The 13,548-nt window shown below is 39.3% G+C and overlaps 1 protein-coding gene across 10 annotated transcripts in view; it reads left to right on the top strand.

The window, feature by feature from the left end:
• Positions 1-2,382: 2,382 nt before the first annotated feature.
• AKAP9 (A-kinase anchoring protein 9) overlaps positions 2,383-13,548 on the top strand; it is a 110,026-nt gene continuing 98,860 nt past the window's right edge. For 8 of the 10 annotated variants that reach the window (XM_057432766.1, XM_057432763.1, XM_057432761.1 and 5 more), the window contains exons 1-2: positions 2,383-2,452; positions 2,531-2,583. In XM_057432766.1, the coding sequence (XP_057288749.1) occupies positions 2,536-2,583 (48 nt within the window). In that variant the 5' untranslated portion in view covers positions 2,383-2,452; positions 2,531-2,535. Of the gene's footprint in view, positions 2,584-13,548 lie in introns of all 10 variants that reach the window. The other 2 variants (XM_057432760.1, XM_057432757.1) reach the window with 2 other exon arrangements.

Here is a 13,548-nt window from a genome sequence, read left to right as displayed (position 1 = left end):
TAGCTTATTTGAATTCAATGAGTGTTAGAAAGTTAATTTTTAAAGCAGCTGTTAGCCTGACTCTTGTACACTATCTCACATTCTTAGGCAAGTGAATGTTATTGGCCAATTCTGAGCATTAAGAAAGTTTACTTAACTAACCAAGTTGTGAATTCCACTCAGCTCAGCCTGCAGAAATTATAAAATGGGAATTTATATAGCTTAAGTAGGAAATCATACTGTATGGATTTTTTTTTTTTTTTTGACTCCTAGGAGAAAAAGTCCTATTTTTCTAACATTGAGAGAATATGGAAATATTATTCCCTGGGATATTTTATCCGGTAGTAATTTCCACAGTGCTCTATTATAGTTTGTCACTCTGATTTTCATGATGTTCGTTGTCATGAATCAGGTGTTCAACTAAAATCCATTAGAATTACATGGATATAAGTCTGTGAGAGGTAAATTAGGCCCACTGATTCTTATCATTAACTCAAGAACCCATTTAATTATGGGATTTGGGAAGTCTGTAATTATCTTTTAAATGGAAAATTTACTGATTAAGAAATTAGTGTCATAGTGTCATGCATGTATGAAATTTTACTGACACCTAACAGCTGGTTCTCTGATAGTGGCCTCCATCAGCCAAGAGGAATGTCACTGACACATAAAAGGCAATTTATTTTTCCCTCAGGGGCCTCTAGGCCTTTGTAATTGCTGGGGAAAACTTCCATTTGGACAGGATTTGTGTGATGTACTTTCTTTTACTGAGTTGAGGAATGAACTTTTTAAGGAATGAACTCAAATAAATTTGGATTTCTATAAAAACATTTCCTCTTTAATTAATTCTTAATTTCATTTTAATTTGCTGCTTTTCTCTATACATGCTTTTCCTCTACTGAAATAGCAAAGACTGAGAGAACTTTAACTGAAACAGATGTTTGGAACAAAGTATATACAGACAGTTCTCATTCCCTACCATTGATGATGTTTTCTTCTTTTGACAATGGTATTTATTTATTTTTAAACTAAAGGCTGAGGACACGGTTTTCTAAATACAAGAATGCACACTGTGTGTACTGATCAGCAAATTATTTCAGACTTTTCCATGAAATGCAGTGTGTTTTAGAAGTGGAAAATCCTTAAAAAATCCAGATTGTAGGTTTAGTTTACTTTGACAGTAATATGGCTATGGAATTCTGCTGCTAGAAGCCCTAATATTTTCCATCTTGGCCCTGGTCAGTAATACTGTGCAAATAATGTTTTCTTTTGGCATTTATTCTGTTTTGGGTGTGTGCGGTCTTTGCTGGAAAATTCAAGCAAGCAAAGAATGTATACTAAATGAACTGCATTCAAAGGATCAGCACAGCTGAGATGATTCAGTTGGTTGAAAGTTGATTCAGAAAGATTTTAGATTTTGCATATAATGAAGCCAAATGATTCCAAATGCAGAATGAGGATTCTGTTTGCATGCAGCTGTTCATTAACAAAAAAAAAAAAGAAAAAGAAAAAAGGCTTTCCAAGAATGTGTAAGCCTGTGCCATCTATCACACCATCACAAAAGGAACCGACTTCAGGGGCCGCTGAAAGAAAAAGCACAATATAACATGGAATACAAATAGCTATTAGCCTTGCAAGGCACACATGTAGCAGACAATATTAAGTAAACCCAAGATACTGCTTTGTACCGAATGCTGAAGTATAGAAGTTGTTTTAGCATTTAATTGCCACGTGCCGTATTCCCCACTGTGATTTTAACACACCTATTTCTGGCACGATGGGTGCATATTAAGTAATTTAAAGGGGAGGGGGGAGAGGGCTACACATCCTTTGTTGTCATCCTTACATAGCCTGCGACCCACGCACAGAAAGCTTGTGCTTTTACTTCCAAGCTTTAGACCCACGCTGTAGGAAGCTTGCAATTTAGTGAGCCCCACGCAGGAGCAAGAAAACACTTCGCAAACCAAAACTGTCAGAATTAGCCTTGTAGCCAGCAAGGCTGGATTTGCGAGGCAGCAGAAGGCTGCGCTCTAAAACAACTCAAGTACTGCCTGATCAGCCCTTTGCATCAGAACGACAGCAAATTACAGGCGTCTCGATAATGCAGTTCCTTTGTGTGAAAAGAAAGCCCCCCGCCCCTCTGTTTGCAGGAGCGAGCAGCGCTGTGGAGAGGGGTGTGCCTACCGGTACCCCCTCCGCCGCGGCAGTCCTGTCCCGCCGCAGGTGCGTGCCCCCGGTGGGCCGGACGGGGTGCAAGCCCGTGGCTCTGGGGGGGGCGTGAAGAAGGCGTTTCTTTCTGACCGGGGACACCGGCGGCGCTCGGAGCGGCCGGGACTGTGAACAGAAGGAGGGGCAGGCAGCGGTAACGTCACTTTCCCCGGCCGCGTGTTACGTGGGATGAAGATGGCGGCGCCGATGGCCGCGCCACGGCAGCTGTCGTCGCTGTGAGGCGGGACGGGACAGCGCAGCGAGAGTGTGCGCCCCGGCTGAGGGGAGGAGGCGGGGTGGGCCCCGCCTGCCGTCGCCGGTAACACTCTGCTCTCCCGCACAGGCGCTATGGAGGACGAGGAGAGGCTGAAGAAGCTGGAGGCTGGGAAAGCCAAGGTACGAGAGGGCGGCGGCGCGGCTGCGGAGAGGCTGGGGAGGACGGTCAGCCAGCCAGCTACAGCCAGCAGGGCCGGGCGGCGGCGTATGGCTGCGGCGGGGGCTCGGCGCGGGGCTGCGCTGCGAACAAAGCCGCGGGCGGAAGAGGCAGTGAGTGCCATCCTCCCTGCGCTCCCCCCGCCGGCCTTGGGGCGAGCGACGTTTAGCGGCAGGGGTGCGGGAGCCGGTGACAGCGGGCCACCAGTGTGCATGCTACAGGTGCCCGTCGCAGGGCCCGGCGGTGGCAGCCTGGGCAGGGCCCGCTCCGCTGGTGGTGCCTGCTGGAGAAAGAGCCGAGGAGGAGGAGAGCTAACCTCCCTACTGCTTCACGCCCGGTGCACGGATTACCTTTTGCCTCTTAAGCCTGGGAAACTCCCTGTAAATCTTTAAGGAAATTGATAAAACCGACAGCTGTTCTCAGTGTGGTACTAATACCGGGAGAGAGCCTTAGGAGACACAGGATTATAGATGTGGTGAAGTGTGTTTGCCTGTTGTCTGAAAATGCTGGATAGCAACGTGGATCACCCGCAGGACTCCACCGCCACCTCAGGGGCGATGGGGCGGCTCAGCCAGTACCCGGCGGGCTTCCCCCACCGTTAATAGGGGAGTTTATAACTTTACTTCTTAAGTATGGCTCAGTGCACACTGGCTACAAAGCACTTTACCTTCTGGGCAACAGACTGGAGTTCCCGTACTTGTAGGAGGACCTCTACTTCAAAGAAAGCTTCGGTGTAGTCAATGAGTTAATTAGGGGCATTTGTAGGAAAATGAGGTAAAATTATGTTTTGACATGAGGTATAGTCTGGTTCCTTCCAGCAGTCTAAATGATTAGAAGGTTGGTCCATCAGTCATTCATGCTGAAGATAAACATGTAACTCATCTGGAGCTGATAGTACAGGCAACAAGAAGACAAGCTAAAGAAGAAACTACAAAACATCATAATTGCCTTGTTTATGTGGTCTGTGGAAATGGTAGTGTAGTGTGGCTGAGAAATATTGAACAGGTATTTTGCTGTATTAGACAAAAACTTTGTAACTTAGTGTTTCCTTTTCCTTTGAAAAAGTGCTCAAAACATACCTTGGGAAACTCTCCTAGACAGAGCTGCATGTTCACATAGGAAAACCTGTTCTGAAATGCTTAGAGCCAGAATGGTGTTTACACAGCGTTATGCAGCACTATTATATACTGCACTATTAAAAGGCACTGGGACGGATCAGGAACTGGTGTTAGTATAGTCTGTCACACCCGGGTTGGCTAATTCTTTTGCAAATAATTAGTAATTCCCAAAGAAAATGGTTGAAGTAAATTTGCCAGTATGATAAACCACAGAGAAGAATTTATCGAGTGAGTTTATATGTTTTTGTCCATGTAGGCATGGAAGTAACACAGAAAATAACAGTTACTGAAAGAGAGGCACTGAAACAGGTTGCCCAAAGAAGTGGTAAATGCTCCATCCCTGGGAGTGTTCAAGGCCAGGCTGGTCAGAGCCTTGGGCGACATGGTCTAGGGTGGGATTGGAACTAGATGATTTTATGGTGCTTTCCAACCCTAACTATTCTGTGATTCTATGAAAAGCCAGTACTCTAGCAGGAATTCAGTGGCACCCTTTTTACTTAGAGAAAAGATGGCTACACACTTTACTAACTTCTTTTGCATTTTAAGAGCACTGTTGTAACTCTCAGCCTTCTAGTAGTCATTTCTGACGAAAATTTAATGATGTTCTTGTAAGTAAGTATTTCCCTGAAGGCTTTCATATTCTATGCTTTTAAACATCCCTTGTGATTTAAGTCATAATAACTCTTTAAAGCTCTATGTACTTTACATGGGAAGGGACTGTAGAAACTGTCAGTTTTTCAGATTTGTCATCAGTGTTCTGTAGACTGTTTGCCCCTTTTTTCACATGAGTGATGTAATTAAATGTGTTGTACTGTGGAGACTAGGTCACAGACAGGAAAGAAGAAACTCTGTTAGCAGAGAATAGAAGCGGGAGTTGCTCTTACAGCTGCTTTTCTTTTTCAAGGATACAGACACATTCACAGTAGCATAATCACTATGTCTCCTAAAACTGGTTGGCTCCAAATGAGTATTTTCTGCAAACCACAGTAACAGGCGTCCAAAAAAATTTTGAACCTAACCACTGAGTGTTGTTTAAATAAAATAGCTGGGAAAGTGTATTAAAGTCCATGTTCTTACTGTGCTAAATGCACAGATATTGCTATATTGCAGATACCTTGATCATCCACCTGAAATTATACATTTTAAATATAAATAAGATACAACATAAACTGCAGGATGAAAGTAGCTAATTGGGAGACTGGTAAATGAGTGTAGTAGGTGCCATGGAGGTGGCTGGTACGTTGCTAACAGTGGAGTTATTATTCAAAATTGGCACTTAGGTTCTTGCTTGGGTTGGTTTGTTGAGTTTTCTTTAATCAAAAAGTAGATAGCTAACTACTACCAAATCTCAGTGTGGGAGTTTTAAGCAATATGAACTTTCTGTAAAGCAATCCTTTGGTTGTTTTCTGATCATAAAGTTGACTAAGCAAGCTGTGGAATTTGGGTTTCTGAGAATTTATCTGCAATGGAAATTCTTCTTGATGTCTTATTAAGACGCTGTCTCCCTACATAGATTTTTTTACAGAGAAGTTTATTACAAATGGATTTTTCTGCAATGGAAATTTCTTTTGAGTCCTCCTTTACTGTTACTGGGAATGAAAAGCTGCATTGTGAATCTGTCAACTGAAAGGTGCTAAGTATACTCAAGCCTGGCAGAATGGGTCTCACTGCAAACATACAGCTTTCACCCGAGCATCATTTGAAAAATGAAATGAAAAGCTCCTTATAGAGGCTCACCAACATTCATGTGTACCTGCTGACTTTTGGAGACTATGCCAAGTCTGTTATGAAGCAGTTGCGCCATATGTTGCTGTTCTGTTGGTTTCAAACCCACGAAGTCAAGAGAGGCACAAAGTTCAACCATGTAAATTACATGCTCCTTTTTCCAGACCTATAATAATTTATTTTCCTTTGTCACAAGGTAGATGTGCTAGATATTAACCCAGCTTCTATAAGCATCTGTCTTGCCCATTGTAATGGTCTCTCTGTGCCTTTATAGAACTCTCCTCCCCAGACAAGCAATTTCTTCATCTTGGATCCTGATCTCATTACGGTGGAGCAAGAAAAGTGTTTGTCAGAAAGGTTAGTTAAGGGAGATGTGGTTGACTGTGATGGAAGTGGAAGGAAGATGTGTGCCAGCAGTGGAAATGTAGATGCTTATTTTTAAGTTGATCAGTGCCCCAAAACACAGTGAACTTCAAAAATTTAAACAGGGGAGATTTAGTTTAGATAAAAGGAAGACATTATTTACTGTGAGTGGTGAGGCACTGGAACAGGCTGTCTGAAGGAGTGGTAAATGCTCCATCCCTGGCAGTGTTCAAGGCCAGGCTGGACGGGGCTTTGAGCAACCTGGTTTAGTGAAAGGTATTGCTCTCCATGGCAAGGGGGTTGGAACTAAATGATCTTAAGGTCCTTACCAGCCCTCACCATTCAGTGATTCTGTATGTTTTGTGCCTTGCTTAAGAGATTCCAGAATATTGTTGATGGCCTGAGATATAGCATAGGTATATCTGGTCTAACAAAAGACTGCAGAGGATGGTGGTTAAAGATGTTGGTGCAGTATTGATGGGCACATCTGCTATGCGTGCTTGCCTGTGTGCATCAGTTTGCTTGGAAATCTCATCTAACATTATATCATATTTTAGTTGTGGTAGTTGGGTATGGTAGTTGGGTATTTTAATTTAATGTATTTATTTAGCAGCTGGCTTGTCTTATCAGGAGGTTGCAGTGTTTTGATGAACTTTCAAAACTATACACAGTATTTTGCTAGCTTCAGAATAAGAACATCAGGGGCTCAGATTTCCGTGTGAGAAAATGCCTGAGTGTATTTTGGTAAAACTTAACATTTAAAAAAATACTTTGATTTAATTTATACACACACATGAAATGCACAGCTATTATAACTGGTAAAATTAAGAGATACAAAAATGGCAGTAGCAACTCTTACAAAATAGTTCATTTTACAGTACTGAAATTTTATTTACAACGTATTTAAATATGTGTATTGATCCAGTTTATATTTGTGTTGAGGAAAGGGCACTCTCCTTAGCTGTGTGCTTTTTTTGGTGTGTGAACACTGAATGAGGGAAAGACACTAACTTAATTTGTAAATTCTCTTGGGTTGGTCTGGCATTTGAGGTCTAATGTTAAAAGTACAAAATTTAATGTCCTGATTTTCAAAGGTTCTGTGTATGCTTGTAGTACATTCTTGTTGCGGTATTTGAAGAAATCATATAATTGTTGAAGAACTTTAAGAAATTAGTGAACTGGTTTAGTTAAATGCTTGAGTACAGAATAAAAAGTGTTACTGCTTTTGATCCCTGGCATACCAGGGAATTGCTGAGCAGATGGAACAGTGGCGCCGGTTTGGGAAGTTCTAATGGCACTCAGTGGACACGTGTTACAGGTTGAATAACTGATTTGACAAGTTATCTTCACAAATTGCATAGTAAAAAGGAATAATTGCATATTTTGTCTTCTGGTCGTGCATGAAAATGTTTCTGGTGGCTGAAGATGAAAATTATGTATTATTAAAATAGCATTGTCTAAGAGTCTGAGAATGTTTGCTCTTTGCATTCTTGCATCTTCCTTTGAGGGGAGAAAAAGTTTTTACTTCCTTACATCTGACCTCTTCAGACTTAGAGATTTTGGATTTCTCAAAGAAAGCTGTTGATCAGGTTTTTTGGAATAAGACTTAAGCAAAGCATGTTATAGTTATGTGCCACAGTGATTAAAACACTAATTTAAAACCCCGGAAGAATTTAACATGCGGATTGTGTTTGTAAAACACAGTCTTTTTAAATTCCCTGTAATTTACCTCAGGAAGGAAAAAAAAAAAGTAGTATTTCAGTGGTTATTAAGAATTTTTCATCACAGAAGACACATTACATTCACTTAAACCTTACATTTCATTGAAGTACTGGCCTACTAGCACATCTTCTATTGCTTTCAGGTGTAGACTGTTCATTTTGTTTATCCTGTCTGCCTCAAATAACTTGAACAAAAATAATTAAATTCCAGAATCCTGGAAGTGAGAATTTCCTTTTCAGTCTGCATTTTCTTACTCTGTTTTCTCTTAAAATAAGAAGTTGAATTTGCCATATCACCGACTGCTAATTTCATCATAAAGCCTTAGTCATGGTTGTCACTCTGTGGAGGAGAGCAGCTTTATGGGTTGAGTTCACAGAATGAGAATGATGCTGGGCTATATCTGAAGATGCTGTCTGAGCATTAATGGACAAGAGAGGAAGCAACTGAAGGGGAGTGTGGGCTAACTCTCAAGATTCTCCTGGAAAGGTGTGGCTGAGCTTTGGCTCAGCAGATGTGAACAGAAACTGCCTAATTTCTGTTTGTAAGAAAGCAGGAGACTGCAGTGAAACTATGTGGAAAAAAAAAAAGCTATGATGAAGAACAGTTTTAGGGAGCTCCTTTTCTTGCACATGAAGATCCTCACAAAGTTGTACCTAATTCCTAGGCATTCCTTTTTTGTACTGCTAAGCTGTTTCTTTTCTGAGGTCCCTCTAAACTTTTTGGGGTTTTGGCTCTTACAGGCTTCAATGTACTCTCTCTCTGTTGCATCTCTGTCAGTTCTAAATGCAAACAGTAGGAGGCACATGGATTTGCCTGTGTGTATTTTGGTTATGAACATGAGTAAGCTTAAGAACTGGTGTTTGTCTTGCAGAGGAAATCACAGATACAAGGACTGAATGTTACCTTGGAGAGAAAACACGTGGCTTTAAAACTTTGAGTAAAAGCAGATAGGGCAGAAATTGAGTAGAGGTTAAAGAGAAACAAGTGAGGTGTTCACCTCACTGTGTATGCTTTTATTTTTGTTCAAAACAGTAGATATCTGCATTTTATTATAGAAAAGTTTTCTATACGTTTGAAATTTAAATATATCTATAGAAATCAATATGATTGCTGCTGATGTGGCACATAAACTCAGAGGAGAGATCAAATGGACAGGTAATCTGTGAAATTGTTTTCAAGGCATTCTCTTTCTAATCGCAGAAAAATGGGGATGACTAGCTTAAATGTTGAGGTTTTTATTTGAACTTGATTGTTCTCTTGAGGATAATAGAACTGCCTGCTCTTTACAGTTTTCTCTGTGTTCTTTTTTCCTTTTCTCATTGTGTTCAGGTTTCTTCTGGATTTTATTGAGTCCTTAAGAAAAAAAATAGTAGTTGAATTGAAATCTGGGGTTGCAGTGCTCTTTTCAGTTGGCACTACTAGAACTCTTCCTATTTGTGTTCTCCATTTTTTTTCTTCTATTGCCTGTTTTTTATCTCCATTTCCTTCATTCCAGAGATCTGTTCTTGCTTTTGATACAGGGCTTGATTATTTGTTATAAGTTTTTTTGTCAATATACCTTTTGTTCAAAGCTCTAAAGTAGCTGTCTACCTTACCAGAGTAATGAAAGGCAGAATGAGCTTAAACTAACGCTTGCTTTCTTCTGAGAATGCAGTCAAATTGCACTTCTGTAGCTAAATTAGAGAAAGTTGATCTTTAAGATGCCCAATGAATTTCACAAAAATAGATTAATGAGGCAACACAGTATTGTTAGTAGCACTTGTGAAAGCAAGAAATTGCATTGTAAAAACAGTTTAAAATGCGTTCTTGCTTTTCATTCCTTGTGTAAAGAGGAGGAGTTACAGAAAAGGAAATGCAAAGGTGCTCTGCCTACATTCAAGACTTCATTTGTTTTAATACTAGTCTCTCCCTTATTTCTATGGTCTGCTTTCCAACTACTTGTTTTTTTTAGTATGGGTGTTGAAAAAGCAAAACAAAGGTGTCTGGGACATTTGTTTCCCTCAGTTATAACAGTATCACAAATTTGTTTATACTGATTTGAAATAAGTTTGGTCACCACCACAAATTCTTTCTGAAGTACTTTCAGTAAAATATGTTTGATACTCAAGGAAAGCAGATTGAACATATATAGGTGTTACCAGAAAATCCTGTGGTTTTTTTCACACAGGAAGTAACCAAACAAGTAGGCACTTCTAAATGTTGATGTCCTGAGATACTAACCGAAGAATAATATACGGTGACTGTAGCATCTTAGTGTTTGATTGGAATAGGGAAAAATCTGATGAAAATGAGGACAAAAGAAAAAAGTCTGCTGATGTCCAACTTTGTTGTCCTACCTTATATTGCAATATAAAGATTATATACTAATAACACACTTGTTGGGAATCTGCTCTGTCTGAAATACCTGCCCCATAGGTAGAGATTTCAGTGTATACTGCTATGTATTTGTTTCAGAATCCTTTTGTTACTGGTACTAGCTAACATGACACTTTAATTTTCAAAGACATGTTGTTAAATGTACCACAGTTCAATGAAATGCATCTGATAATTGCAGTCTTTTGACTGCTATGCTGAAACATAAATAGATCTTGAAATTTATGATGATGAGATGCTTGTATGTTGACTGCAAAGTGCTGGCATGTCATATTGTGTTGATGGTTCTGGTGTTCCTGTTTCTTGAAAGAAATCTTAATCTGCATTTTTACGTGATTTCTTGAGAAGCCAACATTTTATATTAAAAACTGCATTTTCTACAAAGGCGAACAAATAAAAATACTAAAATTTCTTAGAATATTTAGGTTCTTGGAAGTATGGAGCTGGTTTTCTTGCTTCCCCCCCCCTTCTGAAAAGGAACCCCAACAAGCCTCCAGATAGAACAAATTCAATAGTTGTCAGCTGTGCCAAAGAATGTGAGACTCTGGAAACCAAACACTACGCTTAGGAAAGTGGGGGAGTGATCAAGTCACAGTTGTAACAACCCTAAATTGTAGCATCACCCAAAGCAAAGGAGCAGTAGTCTAATGGACCATGCTTCTAAATATCAGAACATGACAAAATTTTAAGACTCTCCACAATTGGAGATAATAATTTTAAAAAGAATATATACAATTTTTGTGATATTCCCAGGGGAAAGCATAGATTTGATGAAGATTCTACGGTCATGCCATATCTCTAGCATATCGCTAAAACTATGATCCTGAGCAGAAGACCCAAGAAAACTGGTGGAGTCTAAGAGGTGGAGTAGGTAGGACTCTGGGACTGAGTATGTTCCTGTGCAAACATTGATAAGATAGGTATGACAGAGAATAAGCAGAATAAGTCGCTTAAGAGCTCACTAAAATCTGACTTCACTGGCACACTGTGATTTAACAGAAGTGGTTGTCCATTAATCCTGGTTTTGTTTTTGATGTTTTCAGTTGTTTTTGAGCTCTTCTCTGTGAAGAAGCCTCCTGTGTCCAACCACAAACCAAGGGGATAATATTTAAATGTACCTAAATCCATTTAATCGTTAAAGTGAAGTAGCTGATTTACCATTAGTGCCATACATTGAGAATATATATTTTCAATTAAAAGGTATATAGGAGAAATGTCTTACTATTACAGGTAATGCTCCATAACAATGGTGAAGCTCTGTCTTTGTATGCTTAGTAGTACGTCCTGCTAGCTAGCCTAGTTGGCTGTGTTTAAAGGAAGAGTGAAAATCCTGGTACCAGACTCCTCAAAGAGGGATACGATTCTTACATTTACTTCATTATTTGGAATATATTCCAGGAATTCAATTTTGCTTTCTTTTCATTAAAACACAAAATCCACAGACAAATATGGAATTTTGTGAGCAATATCAGGGTAACTGTGAACTCACTGTTCTCTCATGATTCAGCAGCATGTAAAAAAAGTAGAAACCTGTCAAGTCTTGTACAGTGAGCATGGAATTCATGCAGTTGGTTCTTTCCTTATGTCTTTGTTCCTCACAGGGCTGTCACTCACAAACCTCCTGAGTTTGAGGGCTCTGTCCATTCTGTGCCAGACATGCCACATGGTATGAATTCATGTAAAAAGAATATAAACTAGGTGGGAAAATAGTGAAGCACAACTGTGTTTTGGCTTGTTCTGATGTATTTTATTTAAAAAAAATCAAACCCACAAAATTTTTAAAATGAAAATTTAAAGTTTTATTCAGTTTCTGCGCAAGAGTTGGCACACAGGACTGGGCAGAATGCCTTCATATAGTCCCCTAAAAACATATGTAAATTCTCCAGACTGCTTTGAAAATCTCAACAGTAACGTTTGTGAAAAGATTGCCTTTGACAACTCGGTGGAAGTCATCACAGCACTTGTATTTGTTAACAGGGAGTGGCTATTGCTCTCGCTTATCTTGAACAGGATTTAAACTGATGATCTGTGTCTGAAAGTTTGGTTGGTTTGTTGCCAAGGATGTAACCTCTTAGATTTTTTTTTTACCAATTCTATGGCACTTGCCAACCTGAAAAAAAATTATTTGTGCTAGTTATTAATAAAGTCTTATTTAGACATAGTCTGTTCATTCTAACAGTACCTTTTTCTTTGACTGCTTAGTTAATGAGAAATTAGATAAAAGTAAAAGTATTTAGATCTTACCATGCTTTATTCCTTTCCTTTATATGTTGTCTCTACCTTTTGAAAGTTTTTTTTTTCCCTCCATTTTGGATCTTTAGATATTTGTGATATAGCTATATTTTTATTAAAAAAGCCACAGTGTGAAGTGGAGGGGAGCAAATCTAGATGCACCTACATAAATACAGTTAACAGGGTTTATAGCAGGGTAAACGTTTTGCTATTATAAATCCTTTCTTTTTCCTTTAGGAGGAAAAAGTTAAATTTACATGAATCACAGTAATATAAGCAGTATATAGAAACTCAAAGTAAATCTATAGTTGATGCTTTTTTTTTACACCCAGAAATAAACTCCTCAGCCCTTTTCAGCCAATTTCTAATAAACACTTCTTCATCAATTAGTATATAGACTAAATGTTACAGTGCAGGAGGAAAGAAAAATGTGCATTGTTGTGAAGTGTAGGAATCCTGCTGATCAGGAAAAACACGCAGTGGGCTGCAGCCCCTTTCTTGCAGCATCAACACAAAACAGAAATGGCAAATCCTGTGATTAAAGTTTTCTTGCATTAGCTGCATAGAGAAGGCTGGACAAAACTTCTTTCAGATTCTCTCTGTGCTTTTCATTACACATCTCAATATCTCTGCATCTTTAAAGCCCTATACTCTAGAAATGGTGGGGGTTTTTTTAAAGTTAATGAATTTGAATTTGCAGTTGGCTATTTGCAGTGTGTTATGGAAGAACAAACTATGTGAGCTGGAATAGAGTGTTGATTAGGATCCCACAGGAAACAGTATTTGCCTGACTACAGTTTTCTTTAGACATGTCAAGTTTTTTCTTGGATGAGTCTCATCAGTATTCATGATTTTTGTGAAGCATCTGATTACCCCCAACCCTGGCCCCCTGGAAGCTACATTGATGCTTGATAATACACCACAACCAAGGCTACAGTCATCAGTGTGATTTTGCATATACTCCGTAGGGAGTCTCAAAAGACTGGCAAAGATTGCTTTTTAAAGGAAATAGACTTGTCTAATGAATTGTCAACATTAAGGTCCTTGGAGATCTGCACAACTCTCAATATGAGAATGCCTTTAAGTAACTAGGGCTGATTCAGACAGAACTTCTTGCTGAAAATCAGTGTGATTTTAAGATTTTTGATACTGTTTCACACAGTCTTAGAAACAAACTAAGAACTTGATCTAGGTACAATCATAATTTTGTGGTTACAAGTGAATAAAACGTTGTACTAAGCATCTTAGCTTTTTTTCTTTTTTTTTTTTTTAATGTCTTTCTCTCAAAGTAGGTGGTCTTCCAGGTGCCTGTGTCACTCAGCATTTACATTATTAGCAGTGGAAAGAATGCATGGTTTTATGTAGACAGTACTAAACTGAAGTGGGTGAAGAGGC

This window comes from Pezoporus wallicus, unplaced genomic scaffold, assembly GCF_028554395.1.
Source record: "Pezoporus wallicus isolate ANWC-B61680 ecotype Strahan unplaced genomic scaffold, APGP_CSIRO_Pwel_v1 scaffold_2584, whole genome shotgun sequence".
Classification (NCBI taxonomy): domain Eukaryota; kingdom Metazoa; phylum Chordata; class Aves; order Psittaciformes; family Psittacidae; genus Pezoporus; species Pezoporus wallicus.
The sequence above is the reverse complement of the archived record's forward strand: the minus strand, read 5'-3'. Positions and strand labels throughout refer to the sequence as shown.